Source organism: Cynoglossus semilaevis, chromosome 8 (genome assembly GCF_000523025.1).
Source record: "Cynoglossus semilaevis isolate Cse_v1.0 chromosome 8, Cse_v1.0, whole genome shotgun sequence".
NCBI classification, from domain to species: domain Eukaryota; kingdom Metazoa; phylum Chordata; class Actinopteri; order Pleuronectiformes; family Cynoglossidae; genus Cynoglossus; species Cynoglossus semilaevis.
Window position 1 is genome coordinate 28,682,492 of NC_024314.1, and position 12,681 is coordinate 28,695,172.

Below are 12,681 nucleotides of genomic sequence, written 5' to 3' on the forward strand. Positions count from 1 at the left end.
ACGGACAGCCTTCCAGCCTGTTTTTTTGACGCCCCGCCCCCGTTTGCAGACTTTAAATGCTCAGAGACCCTCCCCCCCTCAACCCCCCCACTGTAGAAGTCAGGAGTCAGTGAAAAGTCCTGGTCACCTCTGTGAGGTCGGACCTCAGTGTAGCAGAGAAGAACAGACATGTAGAGAAGGTTTTATCTCCTGACAGTGAGTCAAGTTCTTTACCGATGATCCGCTCCACCATGTCGTACATCTGCCTGGTCTCCTCCTCCTCTCGCCTCCATCGATACTTGATGTAGAAGACGACGCTCCACACGAGGCCGACCGCTGCAGACAAAGACACTCCACGCAGTTACCACTTGAACAGGAGACGTGCCATAACCGTTTGTTGCGGCGTGTTACGTTTGTGCCGTGAAGATTTTGCTTTTCTCACCAACTAAAAAGACAAAGACTCTGCTGATGCCGGTGAGGAACGCCCGGCGGAAGCGGCAAACGAAGGGCATATTGGGATGTGTGGACTCCAGCCGCGAGATCTCGTTGATATCGGTCACAGGATCGTCAGGTACCTGTCCAATCAGCCTGCAGGGACACAGGGGACGGAAGGTCAAAGTCAAAAACAGTTGAGACGTTCTACAGAGATCCACTGACGGAGGAGGATCTTCTCACCTGATCCCTACATCCTGGTCTGACCGGATAATCCACTCCAGAGACTCCAGAACTAATCCTTCAAACTGCTGATTCTGAGCCTGAGATAAAGAAAAAAAAAACAACAACATTGTCATAAAGAACGTGTCGACACACACACACACTCAGTCACACTCTCTTCAATGGTGTGTGTTTGGAAAACAATCTAGAGACACAGTATAAAAGTCATATATGACAAACTGACTTCTCCATAACATCCAGGAACTTCTTTAAATTTAAGAATCGATCTATTTCTGAGATAATTTACCAGAGGCTTGTCATTGAAACTAATTTAAAATAAATAAAATAATTTAAAAAGTGAATTCAAACACAAACCCAAACCTCCTGTATGTGAAAGTCATGTTTTCCCACCTGTAGATATGCAGAGGCTTCATCAATGGACAGACTCCGGTTCAGAATCTCCAGCTCTCCACACTCATGCTGACCTGCAATAGAAAAAAAAAAAAGATTAAATCATCAATAAAATGACTGAAAAAATTGGACAAAATCAGAGTTAATTAATTAATTGGTTCTTAGTTATTCTTTATGGGGAAAATTCGATCGGGACATGAGTCATTGTTGAACTTGGTGGTCCACAGTATTTATGTTGAAACGCTGTTCAGCCTGTGATAATTGTAGTAAACACCTGACCTAAAACTAAACGAACATCAATTTGTCGTAACAGTACCAGTAACAGTACCAGTAACAGTACCAGTAACAGTACCAGGAGCGACCTGCTCCTCTGTGAACATTCATCTAAACTACCTTAAAAACTTGTCTTTCATAACAGACGGATTTCAACCTGATTTACAGAGAGACAGTTTATATCTACATCATTTTACCCCATTAAAAGATGTTTTTGTTTAGTCTCCAAATACTACAAACCAAAAACAACAAACTAAAATACAGTTTTTAACAACATGCAGCTAAAACCACCTCCAGCTGGAAAAAAATGTGGGCCACACACTGGGTTTATAGCTACCTGCAATGTGGGCCAGATGGTCGTGTAGACTGAGCAGCAGTTGTAGGATCACGTCCTTCTTTACTTTGTCCTGAAAACAACCAAAAACAACAACAGTAGAAAAGTTGGTTCATCAACTGTCACAAAAGCCCTGAAGAAGAAGACGACAAATCCACTGTGGTGACGTGACGTCACGAAGGACCTGTCGACTTCTAAAGACTTTTTATAGACTAGTTGTTGGTCTTTGACACAGTTGTTGAATCTGGCCACAAAATGGAAAATATATGAAGAAAAAAAACAAAAAAAAAAAAACAAAGACCAAGTCAGTTCTGGTTAATGTGTCCCTCTTTTTAAAATAAATAATATTAAACTTTAATAATCACCCGTTTACCTATAAACCTATAGCATAATAAACTGCCAATTAACATAATTACAGTTTCTGCTACACATGCAGCAACAGCAGCCCAGACAGGGTGAGTAATCAGTGATCATCCAGTACCAGTTTGGATCAAACTGGTTCATCCAGCATGAGCTCTCATCTATACCTGCCGATTAAAACAAAGCAGACCACATATTTGGAACACCTCCCTCTGAAACAACAGCTCCGCTCCCCGGGTTCACAGAACCGTAATCTGACAAAGCCAACACTGGTTCTGCTCCCTGGTGTCGAGCGTGTGAAGTGCATTTTCTTTGATGGTCAAAAAACGTGTCCACAGAGGCTTGGAAGACAGGGTGAGAGAGTAGGGGTGAGGAGAAAAGGTCCACTTACATAAGAAGAGTCAAAGTCGCTGCCAAAGGGGTGGCTCTTAACTGCAAACACAAAAAAAAAGAAGAAGAAGAAAAAAAAACGTGTTAGGGATTTAAAACCAACCTGGACACATCACAGGAGACAAACACCACAGTCTGTGGACATGGAGCAGTGGATGAGAGGAGCGCAGACCTCACCCCACAGGTGAGTGAGTCAGTGTCTGTACATGAAGCTCAGGCCCTGAGGCCTCAGCACAGAAGCCAAACTCTCCTGGAGCCAAGTCGGTTCACGACAGAACGTATTAAAGTGTAACACAACTGCACGTCTGGATGTTCAGCTGACACAGAGACACAGGATGATGTAAACGCTCACGACTTAGAGAAGCTGCAGACAGACGCTGTGGTGTCCATGACCGCTGCAGCTTCAACTTCTCTCGTTTCATGGTGGAGTTGAACCGACAGCCATTCAGACTCTTCTTCAACACAAAACTTTCTTCCCAAAACCAGTAATTATGAAAATGAAAAAAGGAACTAAAAAAAAAAACTGAACTCAAAAGGTTCTTCCTTCAGTTCAACAACTTTCAAAATAAAGTTCTTGGTGAGTGGGGGGGGAAAACAAAACTCGTTCACTGGGTCAGGACCAGGTGACTGGTCCAAGTGTCAGTTGAAGGTTTATAATTGCTGGTTTAGGGGTGACCAGCAGCGGGCTGCTAACTTGGCATGACACGACTTGAAACGACTACGTCTGAGAAAAAATGCAAAATGCATGTTAGCTTTAGCTTATTCGTGAGAGCTTCTATTTCTGTTCAGAACGCTTTTGGGAAATGATCATCAGTCTGGGTCGATCGGACGATTCCGATCACCAGACAGTCGACTGGAGCATCACTATTACAGAGTTTAAAAAAACTACAGAAGTAGTTTGGTTTCAGTGATACGTATTCATGGACAAAATTAGTGTTTACACGAGTCCTGTTTCCACAAAACAAAGACATCAATGTTAATAGCTAACGTTGGGGTCCCTGCTCCCCCTCCTGTAGTCAGGTTAGGGGTCTATTAGTGTTTACACGAGTCCTGTTTCCATAAAACAAAGACATAAATGTTAATAGATAATGTTGAGGTCCCTGCTCCACCTCCTGTAGTCAGGTTAGGGGTCCCTGACCTGACACACATTGATGACCCCTGACCTGGTGTGTTATGACTGTGTTCACTTACTGACTGCGTCCGCCTCTGTGGCTCCGGAGCCTCTCATCCTCAGGTACATGAGGCCCAGCAGCAGAAAGAAGAGGCAGGCTGCTATGAGCAGGAACATGGAAAGGTAGTGAGCACTGAAGCTCCCGTGGGAGGTCACCTCCTCTCTTTTGAACTGCTGGAGCAGCTCATCCTCCGGAGGAGACAGCTTCTGCTTCAGGGCCGCCTGGCTGTACGTGTGGTTGGAAGTACTGTGGTTGGAGTGGTTGCTCCTGTACGGCTGTGACAGACTGCTGTAGCTGGAGAAGCGCGGTCTTAGCCCGATGCTAAACCTACTGATGTCGCCACTTCTGGAGTATCCATCCCCGCTGTCGACGTGGTTGTTCTGGTCGGCCTCCCTGTCGTGGTTCTCTGCTAGGGACACGTAGATGGCCTTCCTGGGAAAGTTGAGGCTCCGCATGCCCCCCGGAGGATCTGAGTCCCTTCTTCTCAACTCGTCTTCCTCCCCCTCCTCCCTCCTTCTTCCCACCATGTTCACACTCCCAGACGGGCTAGCCTCCCTGGCTGCCCCTCCCGTCTGAGGCCCTCGACCGACTCCTTGGGAAAGGAACGCCGCTTTCGTGTGGCTCCGATGCCCCCCGAGCCTATCCCGCCGTCGGTCTTCGGCGCCAAGATTAGCCTCCTCCTCGTCTGAGTCTGAATAATCCCCCGCTAACTTACTGGGGGTCGAATGCGAAGCTCCACAACCATTCAAAGAGCGAGAGTTTTTCTCAGTCGCCTGCTCATTATCATCCTCGTCTCCCGATTCGTCGTAATCCCTCCCTTCCGCCTCGGGGCTGGATCTGGCGCGAGCTCCCCAGACCAGCGAGACGCCTCTGTGACCGTCCGGACTACGGGAAGAATCGTTGCTATTTAGCGGACTCCCAGCGCCATGATGGTTCTTGTTGACCACAGTCGGTGTGATTGGCCTTGGCTTCGGTTGTTGGAATGCAGGGCTTCGGTCCACCCTGCCGCTGTGATTGAGGCCCTTTCTTTTAAGCGGGATTTCGGCGTCAGACTCGTCAGAGCTAAAGCCGAGGACGGACGACTTCCGGCCCGGTCTCCTGTTAGAGCTCGGCTGCGTGACGTCATGGCTGGCTGGCCTGGATCCCGTCGTGTTGCCGCCGCCAATGATGCTGTTGACGACCGCGCCGCTTCGGGGTTTTCCTGACCTGGAGCCCCGCTGTTGTTGCTCTTCGCGAAGCTTCTTAAGTTTCTTCAAATACACGGGTCGAGTATTTTCAGTAACCGGGCCCGGGGTGAACCCAAGCCGCTTCAGTTCGGAGAAAAGCTCCTCATCCGTTAACTGCATTGACGCCATCTTAGACAAAACTATGGGAGAAGGTTGTGTGACGGAAATGACGTAGAGATGAAGTGGCTTCGGACCAACTGTGCTGCGTTCAAGATCCTGCATCAACACTCCGCCGTTTAAAAACTGTTTTTTAAACTAGTTTGCAATTTCCCACCGCCTTTGATTTTTCTAGGTTCGGGTTCACACAGATGAAAGGAAATATCGATGTATATCCAAAAACTCCTGTTTTGCAAAAAACAAAAACATAAATCCCCAAACCGAATATCAAATGTCAGGACACATTATTCATGTGTACAAACTTTCTTTGTGAGCGGTGGATAAAATTAGTTTGAAATAAACGCAAATTTAAATCAGATTATCGTTCTTTAGGTTAAATAACTTTATAGTTATTTTATGGTCAGATATTGAATTTATGAGTGTATATTCCATAAAATTAAAGTTTAGTTTTCCATTAACCTAGAATTAACCAATTGTTCTTTCTTTTTCAGGTTGCCATGTTGGTTTTTTTTCCATTAACCTAGAATTAACCAATTGTTGCATCTTTCTTTTCAGTCAGGTTGCCATGTTGGTTTTTTTAGGAGGTGTGTGGGGTAAAAACGCAGCTGTAAAAAAAAAAACACTTGATGAATCCAGATGTCTGAATTCTTAGTTGTGTATGTGACATAAATAAAATTTTAATATATATGCAATTTTGTCTTCAGGACTTTTTTTTTACAATACTTATTTTAATTTTTTAGGATGTTGTACATTACCCACAGAACATGGCGTTACGATACCATCACTTCAGTTCCTGTAACAATCAGAGGACAAACCCACACAGTAACACAAATAACCTTCACATTCAGCCCTGCGTTATATATTTTATTAGGTTTTGTCCCTGATTGCAAAACAGCTTCCACATTACCATACACCGTGGGAATACAGTATGTCACAATCACAAACCCAAGTTAAACCACACATCCATTCATACTCCATTAAAAACCAATCTACAATATGTTTTCCTCTTACCACAAGGAAACAAAAAACAGGTTTATGGCAGAAGAAGGAATGTCCACCGTTACAGCATAACTGATTCATTTAACATTAGAGAACAATACTTAACTGGAGTCATTTGGCCCAGAGGAGTACAAAGTTTTCTTGCATTTAAAAACTTCAGCATTCTTGGGTACACAAGAAAGAGTTAGTGTGAACCAGTGAGTCCCAGCCCCTGTGTGTGATAGAAACACTGGACGAGACTCAGAAAAAAAGTGCAAAAAATTACAATAGACATAGACATAATTACTTTACATAACAAAAGAAAAACTACTCTGCAACATCTGATAATTGGTTTTTGTGATGACACATGATTTTTTAAAATTTACTTCTAGTGTATAGGACTTAAAAATCCACATCTCAATATTGTGTGAACTCATTCCATTATCATCCCTTTCCTTTATGACAAAGTACATTCAACAAATGTTAAAGTTTTTTTTTTTTAATTTAGAAGAAAGGAAATAAAGATCCAGACCTGGAGTTTTAGCACATTATCTGACATTGACATGTAACCGTCAGTGCAGCAGTCCTGCCCCCACGACCTGCTGCACTCAGTGCTTCTTCATAGAGTCCAGGACACGGAGGATGTGCAGGAAGAGGTTGACAATGTCCAGGTAGAGGTTGATGGATGCCAGGATGTGCTCCTCAGGGGAGAGCTGCTTCATCAGCAGGTGGGTGTCGTAGATGATGAAGCCGCAGAAGACCAGAGCCCCAGCTCCAGCGAACACCAGCTCTGTGCTGTCACTGTTGAAGAAGAGCTGCAGAGACAACGTTCCCAGTTAGGGACGATATCCAGGCTATATTACCCTACTTACTTTTGCATTCATATATTATATTTATACAAGAAACTCAAACTTACCCTCATGAAACCTGCAATGAGTAGAATCCACAGGCAGGCGAAGAGACTGAACATCAGAACATAACAGAAGACGTCAGTCAACCAGAGAGGCAGTAGTCACGATAACAACAGAGAGATGTTAACGTTGTGTCACACTCACCCGGCTCCCAATTTGCTGAAGTCTCTTTTGGACTGGAAGGTGTAGCAGGTCAGAGCAGCGAACACAGCACAGGTCAGAACCAGGGCTTGGAGAACAGTGGAGTATTCATAGAAGGTCACTGTACAGAGGGACAAAGGACGACAGTCAAAGAAGTCTGTGGGCAGAGGGTACCAAAAGTGAAAACTTACAAAAGTTACTCACGAGCTGTAGCCACGGAAACAGCTTCCAGCAGAGTCTGGGGAAAAAAAACTTGTTGTTAAATTTGTTGTAGGTTCCATCTTCCAGCAGAGTCTGGGGAAAAAAAACATTTGTTGTAGGTTCCACAATATTTGTAACATATCATTTATATTCAGCTGGAGCTGCAGAATTCCCTTGCAAGACAAACCATTGAATAATAAATATATATTCTCTTTGGCCAGTTTTAGCTAGATAGCATTTAGCTCTTTGGCTACACTGTAGAAATGTTTATTTACTAGAGTCAATATTGCAAAAATCTGCAAGAAAAATGTGCATTTCAATGTAAGCATTTAAATCAAAGACTTACAAATACAAGCAGCAGGTAGAGGTTGACTGGATGTTGATGTCTGTAAACGGCCAAGGCCACCAGAAGAACCAGAGAACCCACAGCAGAGACCAAAACTACAGCAGGACTGAGGAAGGAAGCACGTCACAGTGAACACAACACAGTCTGTGTGATATAAACACAGATATGATGATGATGATGTGCATTGAAATGAAATACATTCCAGTGGTTCCTACCTGGCATGGACGAAATCCTTGATGGTCTGTGAGAACATGAAGAGAGCCGAGGTGGCTGTGGTCAGTAGGATCTGGACGCTCAGGAGGCTGTACACCTTCCTGAGGAAGTCTGGTCAACGGGTAAACAAGAGGAGAAATGATCGGTTACAGATTACGAACCAGGCCTGACTATTAACACTAGTTTAATCTACAACAAAGACAGACAGACAGGTTCGCTACTGTCAACTGTTTCGGTTTCTGGGCAGGCTAGCTTCGGTTAGCTTGGCTTTACTGTATTCTCCTGCCGCTAAAGCTACAAAGAAATCTTTTTTGTTCTTCTTCACTCACCCATTCGTATCTGGACACTGGCTGTAGCGACGTTGGTGCCATAGTTAAAGTCGTCTTCTATTGAAGAGCGAGGATATTTTTCGGTGCTCATTTTGTCAGTTTGACGTTTCACTCACTGCGTAGGTCTCTAGGCTGACGCTTCTTCTTCTTCTATTAATCGACGATACTCACACAGCTCCCTGGCTCCTTACCGCCATCAGCTGGTAGCGTGCGGAACAGCATGATTTGTAGATTACTGTACAACACACTTCATTAGATTGATTTGTAGATTACTGTACAACACACTACATTACATTTAACAGTCGCTTTTATCCAAAGCGACTTCTGACAAATGAGTGGTTAAGGATGAAAGATACTCGTTCTTGAGCAACGAGCTGGAACGGAATTTGGACAAAATGATTTTAAATCATATTCAAAGGCAATTGAATTGATGAAGAAATGTCGTCAGACACCATGTGTCAAAGATGAAAGAAACCATCTATATAGGTATTAACGTACAGTATGTAAAGGTTGACTACGTCTGACGCTGAACCCTACAAATCCCAAGATGCGTTTCGCCCCCACGCCAGGTATACCACGTGACCGGAGCCGCCGTGCCAATAGCGGGCTGTTTACAAACAGTCATAGCGGTGTAATAACAGAGCAGGATGGACGTTGACAACGACGTCGCGTACGCTTTCGGTGACATTGGTGAGTGAAAAGAATAAGACGAACAGAAATGTTTTCTTCTTCTGCTATTTTTAAACATTTATCTCTATTTTGACCCAGTTTAAGCCAGCTAACACGTTGATGTTTAACTAGCAGCTACTGTATCACCACCTATTTTCCTGTAAATGTTAGTGTATTTTTTCTGTGCCTTCATAACATTTACAGTGTTCATGTCTAATATACCAATATACCGGAAACGTTTTAAACGTGCGCTGAATGCATTCGTACTGTACATAAAAATGCAGGTGGTTTTGTTGTTGTTGTTTTGTACTGTACATAAAAATGCAGGTGGTTTTTTTTTTGTTTGTTGTTGTTTTAATTGAGAAATTCTGTGTCAGTTACTTGACTTTAATATGATTTTACGCCTAAACTCGCAGCAGAATTAGATTCAAACAAAAACACAATCTGGCTCTTTTATAGCATCAACGTCTTTTCAAATTTAATTACAAAACTTTGTTTTGCAACCATATTAAAAAAATATATATTTTTGCTATGTGTAATATTTGAGTTCCAGTTTCTGCACCAGTCTTTTTTTGTGTGTGTGTTGGGTTGAAGGTTGCTGGTCAGAGAGGACGGAGGTCCACAAGGCAGCCTCCCTTGGCCAGGCCTCCCAGCTGCAGCGCCTCATCGACAGCGGAGCTTCGGTCAACGTGGTGTCAGTGGACTCCATCACGCCACTGCACGAGGCGTGTGTCCGCGGCCAGGCGGAGTGTGTTCGGCTGCTCCTGGAGGCCGGAGCTCTGGTACTTACTGTACACTAATGAGTCGCAAGTAGTGCCTGGCTCACCAACTTAGTCAATGGTTCCAAAAATGGGGGTCGCAGCACAAAATGAGTACAAAATACATTTCAAACATGGTCCACCCTGGACAGTCCTCCGGTTGATTACATTTAAAAAATATATTTTGAATAATTACATTTCCCAATAATTTTTACCAATAACAGAATTAAGTCAAATGAATCCAATCACTGTGAGGACACCAGACTCCCTGGAATCGAACCGTTGACCTTCTTGCTCTCTGTCACGTCCTCTGTCTGTAACACGGCGTGTCTCTCTGTGTCAGGTGGATGCGAGGAACGTGGACGGCAGCACGCCGCTGTGCGACGCCTGTTCGGCCGGCAGTTTGGAGTGTGTGAGGATCCTGCTGGAGCACGGGGCCAAAGCCAACCCCGCCCTCACGTCACGCACCACCTCACCTCTACACGAGGCCTGCATGGGAGGTGCTGTAGCTGCATCATGGATGTGGGAGTGAGGTTTCCCTGTGTCTGATGTCAGTTTGTCCGATTTCAGGGAACGTCCACTGTGCCGAGCTGCTGATCGCCGTGGGCGCTTGTCTGGAGGCTTACGACCTTTACTACGGAACGCCACTGCACATGGCCTGCGTGAGCGAACGGATGGACTGTGTTAAAGTGCTGCTGAACGCAGGTGAGTTAACGGAACCGAGTCTGTCGGTGCTGAGTGGACTGAGACGTTCAATAGGAATTCAACTCTTTGAATCAAACATAAGGCACACTGACCCAAAACCAGTGGAAGAACAAAAACCACACGGTTCCCTGTCAATATTTGTCGTTACATTACATTCATTAAATACGTTTTCAATAAGAATTATTTATAAAATAAAGACATTTATATTTGTTCTTTATTCATTTTAACGCTGCTAATTATTTACCCAGGGGCTAAAGTCAATGCTACCAGGCTACACCAAACCGCGCTACACCACGCTGCTAAAACCAGGCAGGTGGAGATGATAGAGATGCTGGTGGAGTTTGGAGCCAACATCTACGCCAGAGATCAACACGAGAGGAAACCTGTGGACTACACGAAACCGGGGACTGCCGCAGCGGACTGTCTCAAGTTTTATGAGAGTGGGTTGAAAGTCATCATTGGCAGTAGTCACCTCCAACTAATGTGGTATTTTATGTTTGCCACGGTTGAGCATATACTACTCATCTCTTACCTGTAGGTGGAGCCAGGTACACAGTTAAAGCCCGTGTTGAATAGGGAATTGATAAAAAAGAAATGAAATTCGAATCCTGAAAACTCACGAGAAGCGTTTTATACAAGAAAAGAGACGAAAAGCCGTTTATCATTTTATTTCGCTGGATATAAGAAATACACGTCGTTAAAACACTATAATTTGTGCACTAAAAGCAAGCATGCTAACAGTATTTTAGCATTTAGCACATTAGAGAAGTATTAGCTCCGCGCTAGGCCAAGCTAACCCTGCTAGCACACGCTGTGTCCCTTCGTTTCCGGGCTTTACTGATAGATCTGAGGTGTGTGTGGGTTTAACTGCTGCCATCTAGTGGGTCTGTTTTAAACTGGTTTCTGTGACCCTATACAAACGACAACGTGGTTTTAAACTGGTTTCTGTGACCCTATAAAAACGACAACATCAGAAGAAATGTGATCCCGAAGCGACATATAAGTGGTAAAAGCAGTTACGATCTGATATCGCTGCTTGTAGATAATTAGAAATAACTTTTACGAAGATAATTTTAAAAAAACGTAAATATTTATGTTGCAGAAATGTGCTAATATGTTAATATGATAAGTAATATAACCATACATATACAGTACACCGATTCATTATGTATTAATACACGGCAGTGTATTTCCACCGCAATGCCAATAGATGGCAGCAGAGGATAGTCCTTCACTGCCACGAAAACTCAAAGATTATTTCTTTGAGGATTACAAACTTGAATTATTAAAATACCACTGAGTAGCCCCAGATGCAAAAATATGGGCCAATAGATGGCAGCAGAGGATAGTCCTCCACTGCCACGAAAACTCAACAGATTTCTTTGAGGATTACAAACTTGAATAATTAAAATACCACTAAATAGCCCCAGATGCAAAAATATGGACTGCGTAGTAAATAGTACTACTGTTTAGTACTGTGTACACACTGACCCGTTGTTCTCCCGTCTGTAGATAATCCCATGAGTTTGCAGCAGCTCAGCAGGCTGTCAGTGAGGAAGAGTCTGGGGACCAGCGCCCTGAAGACCGTGGTTCACCTGGACATTCCAAAGGCGCTCATCAACTTCCTCTGTTATAAATAAGAGCCCCCCCTCGAGGTCGAAGTTGGAACTGGACGCTCAAGAAAAGAGTGAACATTTTCAGAGTTGCCAACAAACAACAACCGGTCAAGATCAGGGTTCTACAGACAAAAAAAAAAAAAAAACACACACAAAAAAATGACACCAACACAGGGAAACATCTGTTGTTTCTCAGTGTGGCCTCCAGGTGGCAGCTTCTCTGAGTTCAATATGATTTAGAGATTAATTTAGTTTGATACAATAAAAACAATGTACTATATGCACAAATATATGTCGGGGTCAAATATATACCACTGTATGGCACAGTAGAATAAGATGTATATATTTTTGTCCTCCCTGGTTTACAGTGTCGGTAAAGTGGTTCACAAGATGTTCATGGTTGTAGTCAGACGGTCTTTAAACGCAGCACAACCTGAGAAAAAAAAAACATGTTTTGGTGAAAAAGTCGGCGTGATGTGAAAGACAGGAGCAGCCAACGGGAGCCTGGCTCCAGGCCCCGTCTGACGGACCGTCACGTTCCACTGAGCTGCTCTAAAGTCCCGACGTTCCTGAAGGAACGTTCAGACCACGAGGTGCCGTTAACGGCCGGTCCAAGGTTTCAGGGCGGTTCTGCTGAAGGTCTTAATGAGCACACGCACGTCTGAAGTCCACGGTTCTCTGTTTATCAGTTCCAGAATCCACGTTCTGCGGTCCAGATGAAGCAGCGTGGTTCTGCGGCCGCCTCGGCCAACACTCGACTTCTACGTGACTCACCAGTTTTTATGTGTTTCTTTTGGGCCTGACAGACGGGGCCGCTGCTGGACGGCGTCCTCGGTACCGACTGTTTCTCTAACCTGAAGGTCTCCTACTATTTTTGTTCACTTTATTCGACACAGTT

General features: G+C 44.2%; 3 protein-coding genes across 3 annotated transcripts in view; 1 reads left to right on the forward strand and 2 right to left on the reverse strand.

Annotated features, from left to right (window-relative positions):
• The window catches only part of lemd3 (LEM domain containing 3), a 14,384-nt gene extending 9,076 nt beyond the window's left edge, over positions 1-5,308 (reverse strand). The window contains exons 1-7 of the mRNA XM_025057171.1: positions 3,593-5,308; positions 2,403-2,443; positions 1,655-1,724; positions 1,045-1,118; positions 655-734; positions 422-567; positions 116-315 (exon numbers count right to left, since the gene is read on the reverse strand). Coding sequence (XP_024912939.1) covers positions 116-315; positions 422-567; positions 655-734; positions 1,045-1,118; positions 1,655-1,724; positions 2,403-2,443; positions 3,593-5,021 — 2,040 coding nt within the window. The 5' untranslated portion in view covers positions 5,022-5,308. The remainder of the gene's footprint in view (positions 1-115; positions 316-421; positions 568-654; positions 735-1,044; positions 1,119-1,654; positions 1,725-2,402; positions 2,444-3,592) is intronic.
• Positions 5,309-5,764: 456 nt separating this feature from the next.
• Positions 5,765-8,268, reverse strand: tmbim4 (transmembrane BAX inhibitor motif containing 4). Its single transcript, XM_008315991.2, has 7 exons — positions 8,036-8,268; positions 7,709-7,817; positions 7,494-7,599; positions 7,151-7,184; positions 6,950-7,067; positions 6,811-6,856; positions 5,765-6,709 (listed from the first exon to the last, which is right to left on the reverse strand). The coding sequence occupies exons 1-7, from the start codon at positions 8,124-8,126 to the stop codon at positions 6,503-6,505; spliced, it is 711 nt and encodes a 236-aa protein (XP_008314213.1). The 5' UTR covers positions 8,127-8,268; the 3' UTR covers positions 5,765-6,502.
• Positions 8,269-8,312: 44 nt separating this feature from the next.
• Positions 8,313-12,112, forward strand: LOC103383004 (ankyrin repeat and SOCS box protein 13-like). Its single transcript, XM_008315990.3, has 6 exons — positions 8,313-8,725; positions 9,299-9,486; positions 9,806-9,962; positions 10,033-10,167; positions 10,416-10,607; positions 11,680-12,112. The coding sequence occupies exons 1-6, from the start codon at positions 8,683-8,685 to the stop codon at positions 11,805-11,807; spliced, it is 843 nt and encodes a 280-aa protein (XP_008314212.1). The 5' UTR covers positions 8,313-8,682; the 3' UTR covers positions 11,808-12,112.
• Positions 12,113-12,681: the final 569 nt, after the last annotated feature.